The following is a 12,937-nucleotide window of genomic DNA, read 5'->3' as shown; positions in this document are numbered from 1 at the left end:
GTGTGTGTGTGTGTGTGACTGTGCGCCTGTGTATGTACACGAGTAAATTTATATGCGCGCGCGCGAAGGTGAATTAATATGCACTCAATGAATGTAGATTGAACTTATGATATAGTGATGCTGATCTGTAAAATTGAAGTGTTTTGTGCTCTAACACGAAGTACACCATAAAAAGTTCATCCATGCTCTTACTATTGGTTTTACTTCTCAGCGATATGCCATTTCTTCGAATCCTCAACTTCTCTGGATGTGAGCAGTTACGACGGATTGAGGAAAGGGCACTCGTCTCGTTGGAATATTTGGAACAGCTGGATCTCTCTTACACCAAGATCGACCTCTTGCCACCGTCAGTAGACATGTTTTTAAAATACACGCAGATGTCTTAAAGTTTCATTAACAGAGTGCTATAAAGAAAAACAACTCTATGGCCAAAATTTCATTTAGCTATCGTTGATCGATGGAATCCTCAGTGATGACTTACCATTTTATAGAGTCGGACATCCAATTGTTGGGGTCATCAAGCGTATGATGAGTTTCTTATGCTTTGCATATTAAAAGAATTAATACGTTACTTTGCCTACACCCGGTTGTCTAGTACTTGTTTTTCAAAAATATGTAAAAATCGCTGTGCTTAACTTGTTTAAAAGGAAATGCCATACCATCGTTATGAAATCGTTGCTTTTTCGATGTTGGATGTTGCTCTGTGTCCCTCCGTGATGCCTTTAAATGAGAATTATTTGTTTTCTTGCTTACAGTTTAGAGTTTTCATGGTTGAAATTTTTGGACCTGAGGCACACAGCCATTTCCAAGCTTCGACCCAGTAGTTTTCCAAATGTACTTGAGGTGAGTTCATTTTGAAATCTAAGAATTATACTGTTTAAAAACATTATTTGGTCTCCCATCTTTTTCTCTTTACTAACTAGATGCACATAATAGTGTCTTTGGGCCCGCTGGTGGACTTACCTACACTTTATCTTTTAAGGCTTGTAACTCTTCAATTAAGTGTTGGTAATGAATATATTAAGGAACAGCAGAAAAAATGAAAACTCAAAATACACAAAACAACAACAACAGCAGCAAGAACAACATAAAAAAACCCTTGGTGAAAGTAGAATAACAGCAACAACATAAACAACCAAGCAAATCCAAAACGTCGTAGCAAACAATTTGACAAAAACAATTTTGACTACATGTTTTGTTCCCGAACGTGTAAAAAGGCGGGCAGTACTTTACGTTAACTGTTTGGTTCTTTGGCTCTGTATTGTCCTCATCTGAACCTAAAATCCTTTTAGTTTTAGTTTTAGTGGAGGTTTTACGGCATTCGCAACTGCATAAGGTCATATGAGCGCCAGAAGAGTAGAGGTGTTACAAGAGAGTAACAAACATAAAAAAAAAGAAGGGGAGATAAGGACGATAGATGTTTGATAGGAAAGAAGAAGCAAACCACACCAGAGCACCCGCCAACCACCCACCTAAAATCCTTAATTTCACAGTTTGTATTTATCTATTACTCTGTCAGACTCTCTAACGAAATTATGTCTATTTTTAAAATAAAGTACAACAAACAGCGCGTCTTCCAGCTTTGTCTGTTGATTATAACCATAATGCACGTCATCTATGAGTTAAAGGCGCACGTCTGGGAATACACAGTTATCTAACAGATTTTAACGAAAATGTTCCCCCGAAAAGGATGCTATCCCATTATTTTAGTACAGGCTCATTGAAACCGCTTTGATCTGACGTACAGCGTTGAGTCGTTTCACAATGTTGCTGTGTTTTTGCCGCCGCTGCTGCTGCTTTTGCTGTTGTTGCTGCTGCCGCTGCCGCTGTTGCTGCTGCTGCTGCCGCTGCTGCTGCCGCTGCTGCCGCTGCTGCTGCTGCTGCTGCCGCTGCTGCTGCTGCTGATGCTGATGATGCTGCTGCTGCTGATGATGATGATGATGATGGTGAGAATGATGATGATGATGACGACAAAAACGCTTACAAATTATGATAATCTATTAAAATTTCAGATATTAGACCTCAGAGGTGCGAGAATCATCGAGTTCGAGGCAAACTTATTTAATGGATTTTCTAGATTGAAATCCATCAAAACTGACGTCGATGCAATCTGTTGTCCTTCGGTAAGATCAATGAAAAAGACGGTCCTATCTATCTATCTATCTATCTATCTATCTATCTATCTATCTATCTATCTATCTATACATATCTATCCATCCATCCATCCATCCATCCATCCATCCATCCATCCATCCATCCATCCATTCATCTGTCCATCCATCCATCCATTCATCCGTCCATCCATCCATCCATCCATCCATCCATCTATCCATCCATCGATCCCTCCATTCATCGATCCATCAATCTCTCTATTCATCCATTTTAGTTACCATTCTATTGGTCTCAGCTTATGCTTCTCTCGAAGCACTCTTTCTCCATTCTACAGCTTTTATTCGAAATTTAATCATCCACACACATCACCAATTCTTTAAGTGAACATGATATAAATTACGTCCAAAATAATTTGTTGTGCACAGAAATAAATTTTGATAGAGCGCACCATTGTCACTTAGTAATAGAACAATATTGTTGTCTCGGCTCAATTGTATCAGATCATAATAATTTTCATCCTTTTGCAGGGGTACTTCCATATATATATATATATATATGGCTATGTGTTCTGATGAGGTTCAATGTTCGCCACCTTCAAATATAAAATGAACATCCTGAGGACTTGTAGGATGTTGTGCTGCTGAGACAATAACCATATATTTTATCTTTAAATTTACCTTCATTTATAAGAAAGGTATCTCTTATTGTGTAAGTTTTCTTTGTGAACACAGGTCTTAGGAGTTGATGTACCTATTCAAAAGTGTTCAGCCCCAATGGATGCCATTTCCTCTTGCACAGGTGAAATTGTTAAACTTTCTCCTCCAATAATGTGCTTTTAAAAGACTCTCCATCATCGGTATAGTCGTCGTTAACTAATTCATTGTTCTCATTATCTAAATCGTATTGTCCCTTTTTTGTTACTAATATCCCCTTCTCCTCCTCCTCCCTAGTCTCCTCCCCTGGTACTCCTCCGCCCCCCCCCCCCCATCAACCCCTCCCGTCCCTCCTCTTACGATTAAAAACAAAACTACATTGTGTTTGCAATAGTGTCACTTTTGCTGTCTCTGAAGGGTCTCTACGTTCTAGTTCTTTGTTAAATTCTTTCATCTATTTGTGCACGTATATACAACTGCGGGACCGCCAGATTTGGATATGGAAAAAGGCATAATATATCAACAAAAATAAAACAACCTCTTAATGGTTATGTGAACTTGATTAGACTACCAATTCATTATCCATGGGTTCCGTTTCTCTCCAACGGTGCTACAAGAGGTGACCATTAAAAGGTGAATAAATATACTACCTAGGAGACTCCCTTGTCGCAGACATATATAATTTTTGTGTGTGTCTTGGATCAAAACACAGAGACAATACTGACACATCGACCGCGTTCATCTTTAGAACAGATTGCGTCCTGCACCATTGCGGCATGTAATGTCCCTGAATAACGACCAATCTCAGCGAGAACTAATCAGCCCTAAAAGTTGATGAACTTGAGCAATAGCTAGAAAGAATAAATAGCAGCAAATTCCCCCGCAGTTTCTCCAACAACTTATCTTTTCCATGCGTCGACGGTGTCAAATTAGTCATCAGTGTGGCAAGAGGCCGGTCACATGCTGTGCTAATTTTGTGAATTTGAAAATCGGGGGTCTCAGCTTGTAATGAATTTTTGTGTGCAAAAGAAACGTTTTAATGAAAATAATACATCGTTATGACTTCTTCCTTGATGTGTGTGTGTCGTCTAGAAAAGGAATGGATTTTCTATGAAAAATTGATTTGCAAGTACAGTATATGATTTTTATCAAATATATAAGTGAGTACATATAAACATACATAGGTATATATTATATATAATATATATAATATATAAAATATATATATATTTATAATATATATGTATATATATGGGAGCTCTCATGACCTAGAGATTCCCAGATTCGAATCCGGGTAGCGACGGAACATTTTTCTTCTCTCAAATTGTCTCCTTTCACCTCTTTTTATGCTCTCTAGCAATGTTCTTTCGTCTGCTTTCGTCTCCACTCTTTGTCCTCACACCCTCACCTCCTTTGCTCCTTCCTCTGGGCTCCTGACTCTTTCTGCAGCCTTTCTACTGCTACTCCTTGCCTCCTTCTGGTAGGGAAGATCTACGCCTAGCCTTCTCTGACAAGGGCGAAAAATCTAGTGTACAAGTCGCGCACGTTAAAGATCCCTTGGTGGTCTAAAATCGATAAGAGTAGGCTTCGGCCGCCACCCGGGCAAAATTCAAAATTTCCTACCAATTGAAAATGTTTGATATGTTCCGCGCGCTCAATGACCATAATATTCAGTTGCGAGCACCGTAAAACACTTACAATTTTTTTTTATAACAAATAATAAAAAATAATAATATATTCATTTATTTATTAATGTACTATAATCCTTCCCCTAATATCCTTTAGGGTCGACATTTGAGTTATATTTTTTTTTACAAGAACCCCACACTCTTCAGCTCTCAAAATGCAGACGAATTTAGTATTCCATAAATGATGTGGAACCGGATTTTCATGATTTTCAACGAGTTTATACTCTATAAATTGTGTTTTGGACGAATTCAAAGTCAGGGTTATGTCGTGGGGTTTTGTCTTTTTTTCTCTCCCTTTACCTTAGCGTTTTTTTTTATTCATGATAGATATTTTGATGAAAAAAAGTCTTGTTCAAAATCATGTTTTCTACGTACCCTTTCCCATCCTACACAAGACATTGTTATCTGTTCGTTGCAACATGCCAATTCCTGCTAGTTTGTACAAAATGACATAAGTTTACAATTTCCTCTTTTTCCAGACCTGATATCGGATCCATTCATGCGTCTGTTGCTGTGGTTTGTGGGAATGACTGCCCTTGTCGGGAACATCGTCACTCTAATCTACCGCTTTATTTGGGAACGAGATGTCTTGGCAAAACCTTATGGGAAATTCGCCACTAGCCTAAGTACGAACGAACAGTAGACATTGCAAAAATCGTGTGTTTATATAGGGCTTGGGAAAAATTATGCAATAGACGTTATTTCTATTTTGTATTAATTGGATATCTCGACTTTTATCCAAACAGTTCAGTTCTCTCTCTTGTTCCCTCTTTCTCTCACTATCTCTCTCAACCCCCCCTTCTCTCTTTCTCATACTCTGTCTTTCTCCCACCCCCTTTCTCTCTCTCTCTCTCTCTCTCTCTCTCTCTCTCTCTCTCTCTCTCTCTCTCTCTCTCTCTCTCTCTCTTTCTCCCTCTCTTAGTTTCTCTCCCATTCTCTCCGCTCCTCTTTCGCTATTTGTCTGCCTGTGTGTTTGTCTGTTTGCCTGCCTATTTGTCTTTCTATGACAGATACTATTACAAAAAACGTTTTTTCATGGAAAATGAGTTTCCACATGAACATAGACAACGTCATTAGGAAGTCCTTGACTAGGACCACCCCGACAACTAGGGTAACGACAGCATTACAAAAGATTTTGCCACTGAAAGTTCAATCGTCTTTATTCCAGTAATATGCATTGAACGTTTTGAAAGTCTTCTCTTCAACAACGATGACTTCTTCTGTTTCATTCATCTTTCAGGTTTGGCGGACGTGCAGATGGGTGTATACCTCATGATCATCGCCTGGGCCGACATTTCATACCGTGGAGACTTTGCCTGGAGCGAGAACAAATGGAGGGAAAGTGACACATGCAAGTTTGCAGGATTTCTCTCTATTCTCTCCGGGTCAGTGGCACACATTCGTTACTGACGTATATCTGATAGTCAGATTCGAAAAGTTGAAATTAATTATCCGCCTTCGTACTGCGTCAACATTGTCACAGAACACAGTAAAGTCCTTATGATTTTATGTCGATTCTGAAACGGGTCAAAGCTCGTGAGCTTGAACAAGATGTTTTGGACTGTCTAACGTAGAATGGTCTTGCTGATTTAAAGAAACTAGCTAACTTGTCATGTGTTTTGCCTTTCCTGTCAATTTTTACACTGATAATAATAGCATCGAAAAAGACCATGATGATGGTGATTATCAGTAACACCTGGTCAGTAGGAAGAGAGAGAAAGGAGGGGGGGGGGGGAGAAATTATTATCATATTATCATTATTATTGACTAGTTTTTTCATCTTTAAACTATTTGAATGCAGACTAATCTGTTCCTGTCCTCAGAGAGGCCTCAACAATCTTTGTGGTTCTGATCACTCTGGAACGATTCTTAGTCACCAAATACCCGTTTGGTGAATATCGGATTTCAACTCTTGCTGCATACTTGTCAAGCCTTGGAGGTTGGGTACGTCGTTGCTCCCTTTTTGTACTGATTTTATCTTTTTGTTGTTATTGTTTAATCAGCTGCCCCTGGTTTCCTTACTTTCACTTTAATGCCATATGCTGCTGCAAGTGGAATTTTTAAAATAGATTTTTTACAATGTTGTATAATAAAATAAAAAAATAGCAGGGAAGTGTGCAACGGTGCTTATCATAAATTTGTAATAGATGATTTTACTCATGTACTCATACTAACTCTTTTGTATAGAAACACCAGTCAATGGGTAAATCCAATTTTATAGTCTTTTGTAGCTTTCTCACTGTCTCTCTAATATGCCAAAATAATTTAAAGAACCTATATCTATTTCCTTATCTGTTTACTCTAGAATCGCGTGTGACCACACAGCAATCGGTTTATCTCTCCATGTAACAGTTTTATGAAATTTATTTTCTTCTATTTGTTTAACAATATATCTGCCTGTCTATCTCCCTGTCTGCCTGTCTGTCAGTCAGTCTTCTGTGTGTTTGTCTGTCTATCTGTCTGTCTGTCTGTCTGCCTGTCTCTCTGTCTTTCTGCCTGCCTAATATCAAAGTTATTACTTCTTCAGTGCACCAGCTTTCTTATCGCCGCTGTGCCTTTCTTCCCTGGCCACGAGGATTGGGTTCTGTTCTCGGCCAGCAGTCTCTGTCTCGCTGTTCCTTTGGACAACGGTCAACACCCCGGCCGGATCTTCTCCACGGTGGTATACATGGGCATCAACTTTGTCATGTTTGTGCTGCTAGCCGGTGGGCAGTGGGCTATTTACAGGTGTGTTCTATGATTGTTGGTTTATCTAACATTTAGGAATGATAGGTAAATAATAACCCCCACAAACCACAAGTCAACCTGGGTTTTCGAAAATACAGAACTGAGAATTTTGTTTTAATATTTTATTATGTGAAAGGAAAACCACTGTACAGTAAAACCCGATTTGAAAAAAAAGAAAGTTTATAGATCTGACTAGACAGCGTGCATTGGCCAAGAAAGTGAATATCTTAGTAGATCCAAAGATTGTAACAGTGTGTCAAGAAAAGCAACGGGGAGAGAAAGAGAAAGAGAGAGAGAGAGAGAGAGAGAGAGAGAGAGAGAGAGAGAGAGAGAGAGAACGAACAACATACATAAAATTATAATTCTTCTTCATGCAGGGCTATGTCAGCGAAATCCAAAAGTACATTCGTCGGAATATCGGCGAGAAAAAGTCGGCGTCGTGAGATTCAAGTGACAAGACAACTCTCCCTGATCGTAATTAGCAACTTCACGTGCTTTTGTCCTATTGCACTTATGGGTAAGACTTTGAATTTATATAATAATCCTAAAATTATTAAAACAAACAAACAACAGAAACACTAGGTTTCTAGAAAGTACCGTTAAATGAGTCGAATATGTTTCTGTAAAAAGAGAATGTTACTGAAGCATGGGGTTCAGATAAAAGTATAAAACTCCTCAGACAAGAAAAAAGCAAACTTTTATGAGCTTTTGATTCAATACATGAGCGTTCCTACCATCTCACACCATTTAATTTGACAAAGAAATAAAGGTAGTTTTTATGCAGAATTTTTAGACATTTGTAGCTTATTCAGTTAGAGTGATGAATACCAAAATAGTTCTTATCACTCGGTGTAATGATCTGAGTTGAAGTTGATAAATGAACAAGACTAATGCACACACTTTTTCTAAATAATTAGGATAATATTTAAATAGAAATATTTTTCATTTCAGAGAATTGATCAAAATTGATAAAATAGGCACAGACTGAAACTATGCACACGCACATCTCTAATCTTTTCACTATAACTTTCTCCACAACATATTTAGGCATTACATCCTTAACTTACTCTAGCTTTGTAATATTTTCAATACATTATATATTATGGACATGACACTGACTACGGTTATTGGTTATTTATTGCGTTTTAGAGTTCAATAACTAATTCGTGTTAAGGCATGCCTAGGCTCTCTAAACTGAATCTATGTTCCTAGGCCTGCTGCAGATACTGAAGGGTGTGGACAACATGCAGGGCGCCTATGTGTGGACGGCTGTCCTCATATTGCCCATCAACTCAGCCCTCAACCCCCTCTTGTACACACTGCCAAGCATAAAGAACAAATGGGTACGAGTCTTTTCTGAAGCTCATAGTTGCTTACTGGATTTGGAGACATTTTACAGAGAATTGAATTATTGATACTTTTCTTGAACTGACTTTTCAGGACTGACAAAGAATGAAGTCAATATATGCAACTTGTTCTCTATGTCTTCTCTCTTAATGTTATGATACTAGACGGCAAAAGTCTTATAAAGTCCCACCCCTAGATGGTAACTACTGTATAAATTGATACACCCATACACATTTACACCACTTACAAAAGAAAAGGAGCAAACGGAAAATGAATGTAAAAAAAGGGGACGCCTCCCATTAAAAAACGGAAAACAAAACAAAACGAACAAAACCATAACTCCATTTTCTCTTAAACCAAATTAAAAAAACACCCAGAGTTTACAAATGTCTCTGCTTTAAAAAATGGAAAACAAAACGTTAACTTGCACACAGATACTCTTTTACAAGGACAATTATCTGCGCTCTAATGTAATCATTTGTACACAGATAGTATAATGTTTAGGTCATTTCGTTACATTGATAACATGATGTAAAATATTCTTTTTTCTTTTTGTGTATTAGCTGAATTCACAGATAAAATCTTTTGTCAAGCACTGTCTCTGAATCCGTGTTATGAACAATTAATCAATACAACGAAAAACAAATTTAAAAGAAAAAAAAAGAAAAATATCGGCTTAAAATGTGACTTGATCGAGGACAAATGGGAGGGAGAGCCCTTGGACACGAAACAGGAATTGAAACTTTATAAGTTTTCTTAGCTTAAGTACAAGTTATGACTATTTAATACAATTTGCCCTGAATGTGCCCGTTGTATCCTTCCCAGAAAATGCACCGGAAGCCGAAAGATATGGAGACTGAGAGCAAAGGTAAAAAAAAGGTCGATACGGTTTACAACGGGACATAATGGAGACAAGTGGAAATTAAGAAGAGGGAAGGGGAAGGTGTAGATTTTGCTCACTGAATATTGCTTTTACTGTTCTCTCTCTCTCTCTCTCTCTCTCTCTCTCTCTGTTCCGTTAAAAAGTTGTTTTTTTCAATTGAAGAACCTTGTGTCTGCCTCTTTATTTGAGTACTTGCCTTCATTTTCTATTTATCGCAGAAACTTTAAAAGAACTTTTACAGGAATGTTCTCCAAATCGAAAAAAGCGTTTTGGTCAAACAGTAGTGGACGGCCCCCCCCTCAATATCTGTAAACATTGTTATGACATGCATTTTGCATAACATTTTAATCTTCTTGAAAGACTCTAGTATGATGGAAGGTTTTAAATTATTCTTTTAAAAAATCAATTCCAAGGATCATAGAGAGCGACTTAACCCCTGAACCAGGCTATAATCAATATTTTCCAACCAGGAATACTATCCTGTCCTCTGTCCTTTCTTAAAATGACTTTTGTGCATCTTAAAAAAAGATGATTATTAGTAGCTATTTGCAGTTTTTCTGGGATTTTTCTCCTAATAAAATATATGAGGCTAACGTAATACAACTCAAGGTATTTAATGCATAAATGTTGTCTATGAATCAACAAGGAAATGCGTAAGACTGATATTTTTCAAGTTAATAACTATCCATATAAAAACACCCCCATCGTTTCAAAATGTGTAATGTTTTGGGCTCAGGCTCACTGGCTGTGCAGATCATGTCATCGCTTTCTGGTAGGCCTACTGACAAGCAGAAGACTATATTTTTAGCAGAAGTGAATTATTTCTGATTCATTGTCGAGGAGGAGCCTGTTAATGAAAAGCAATTAAGCATGCTGTCACTTGATAATGCTTGGATCTAATTACCCCCCACCCCCACCCCCACCCCCGACACACATAAATATACCGTACCCAGACGACACAACTGAAAAGTCAACTTCGTTGGATGGGATCCTGGATTCTCCAGAGGGCATTATCAGGTGTCTTAGTCGAACTGCCAGCCGTGTGGGCTCCTCTGATCTGAATCAGCAGCAGGTTGTTATCATCATCATCATCATCATCATCATCATCTTCATCATCATCATCATCATCATCATCATCATCATCATCATCATCATCATCATCATCATCATCATCATCAAGATCTTAAAGTAGTACCTCTAATATCTTTGCCGTGTAGCTTTAGCTTTGCACATGGATTTGTGAATATCTCAAAATGATGGATAAATAAAATTTGACATATTTAGTTTTTCCAATCAAATGCACACGTAGTATTTTCAAAATGCCACATTTTGGTTTGAAATGCCTCATTTGAGCTTTAAAAAGCCCCACAGTAGTCTCAAATATAAACACAAATGCTTAAACATGAATATAATTACAGACTTCATATGTAACAAAATGTGTAATGCAAATGCCGCACAACAACTTTAAATGTTCGAGTAATACTACTTAAAAGGGGAGGGAATGACATTATGTTAAACAAAAGTTCAGTAAGGCTATTACATTATAACTCTTGCCAAGCACGCAAGCACATAATATGCCTGCAAGGCCCTGAAAGCTGCTTGCATGTTAGGCAAAATACATTTAATTCCCAAATTTCTCATGTGATTTAGAAGGCGTCATTAATTTGTCTTCTCGTCTGATTTTTTAAATATTAGGCTGGCATCTTTGCAATTTTACAAGGGTCTGGATCTTTAGAGCTACTCTTGTGCTTGTCTTTCAGCGTAAGCTTAGGTGATATTATGACTTCGCGAAAGAAGTGTTTAGAGACCAACAAGCTGTTACAGCATTATTTATTGTAGTTACAAAGTGACACGTAATTGAACTTTAAAAAGATGACCCACTTGAAATTGAAAATTGCATGCACCTGATTCATAACATGAAGCTGCCTATTGTCCTTTGTACATTTGGGGTTACAACGTGGCCTTATTTTACATTGTAGCATTTGCATTTACAGTGTGGCATGTGAAAACTCTAGGTGTGTATTTGATTGAGAAATAAATAAATTATTATCAGTTTTTTTTGCGGGGAAAATATTTGTATTTCGAAAAAATTCGTCATTTTTTTCACCATTATATATTATGTGAAAACATCCGTTTCCTTTATTAGAAGGAAATACCAAATTGCCTCATCACGCACCGTTATCCATTTTTTACTTCCCATATTCATGTAATAATTTTTATGGTTGTCAGGTGCTAGCGATACATGTGCTTTCCTTTTTCATTCTTTTTCGGTCTTTCCTCTCATCATATAGGTCAATTTGACCCGGAGATGGGGTATGACAGTTCAAATAGTTTTTCACTTCTTCATTAATTATAATTGACAAAAGAAAACTTGAATTCCAACGAAAATGTATCGTTAAAAAATAACTGTATTCTTTCAGGTAAATGCGCTGATGGATCTCTGGGACAGTCTTGGTAGAACTCTGGAGAAGGCATCTTTTCAGTCAACAGCGGAGAATAGCGAGAAGAGACACTAAGGATATAGGAATGCGTGCTGATTTCCTTCATTTACCAGAGTCGATCTTTGAAACCACCATGAACCCTTTTATCTACTGAATTGGTGTTATAGTTCGATAAGAATTGCAAATTGTGTTTTATTAAATTTAAGTGGTATGTTTTGTTCAATTGTTTTAATGTCTATGGAAATAGATTTGTTTGACAAGTTCTGGGTATTTTTGTAGTGTGGCTGCTAAATTTAAGAAAAGATGAGAAATATATTGTACTTTATTGCCCAAGTGGGAAACTTTCTGTTGCTGGACAGGAATGGTAAAAAACACAAGTAAGTATAAATATGAATTAAATATAGGAGAGGCATTGTGGTGAGATCAGGTGATCGTCAAAGCAATGAAATCACGAATTTTTGTTAATGGGTTCACCACCTTTTATGTCTTTTTGAAAATATATTTCGGTGTTGATTTTTACTGAAAAACGTTGACAGAAGGCATAAAATTGTTAATTTTCAGTTTCTTAGTACTCTTAAACTTTGGAAATCAGCAAACGTTAACGGCCATTTACGTACTCGCTAATTTTATCTCTGAAACCAGGCGACCCCCATCTCCTTCAATGCAAATACATTGTATCTCGACTTCTGCTCAAGGTAGATGAGTATTTTTTTTCCACCGAAAGCAAGATACATGAACAGGCTTTAAGATGATACCAACAACTCAATATGCCCAAAAATTGACGAGCGCCTGATTCCACTACGTCGTGACACATTGTATATCTCATAAAAAATTTCAATGTGAAGGGTAAAATAAAGATGACAATATTATAAATTTGTCACATCGTTTGCACCTTTCAAACCATACGCAGGAATTTCTTACAGATTGTGAAAGTAGCACAAATATATTCGTATGATATAGTGTGCGCATAGATTAAAAATAACAAACTCAGTGGCATTACACATCAATGTTTATTTTGATAGCAGCCTTCTCGCGGACTGTACTTAACGTCTTTAGCATTTTTTCCTTTATTGTTTCTTGGTGACA

At 37.4% G+C, this 12,937-nt stretch overlaps 1 protein-coding gene across 1 annotated transcript in view; it reads left to right on the top strand.

Annotated features, from left to right (window-relative positions):
* LOC106012090 (G-protein coupled receptor GRL101-like) overlaps positions 1-11,926 on the top strand; it is a 14,291-nt gene extending 2,365 nt beyond the window's left edge. Inside the window, exons 4-14 of the mRNA XM_013083834.1 lie at positions 212-346; positions 756-843; positions 2,844-2,910; positions 4,933-5,079; positions 5,694-5,838; positions 6,277-6,397; positions 6,981-7,158; positions 8,393-8,523; positions 9,353-9,395; positions 10,364-10,482; positions 11,831-11,926. Coding sequence (XP_012939288.1) covers positions 212-346; positions 756-843; positions 2,844-2,910; positions 4,933-5,079; positions 5,694-5,838; positions 6,277-6,397; positions 6,981-7,158; positions 8,393-8,523; positions 9,353-9,395; positions 10,364-10,482; positions 11,831-11,926 — 1,270 coding nt within the window. The remainder of the gene's footprint in view (positions 1-211; positions 347-755; positions 844-2,843; positions 2,911-4,932; positions 5,080-5,693; positions 5,839-6,276; positions 6,398-6,980; positions 7,159-8,392; positions 8,524-9,352; positions 9,396-10,363; positions 10,483-11,830) is intronic.
* The last annotated feature ends 1,011 nt before the right edge of the window (positions 11,927-12,937 follow it).

This window comes from Aplysia californica, unplaced genomic scaffold (assembly GCF_000002075.1).
Source record: "Aplysia californica isolate F4 #8 unplaced genomic scaffold, AplCal3.0 scaffold00257, whole genome shotgun sequence".
Lineage (NCBI taxonomy): Eukaryota > Metazoa > Mollusca > Gastropoda > Aplysiida > Aplysiidae > Aplysia > Aplysia californica.
Note: the sequence above shows the minus strand (reverse complement) of the source record. Positions and strands in the feature narration are given on the sequence as shown.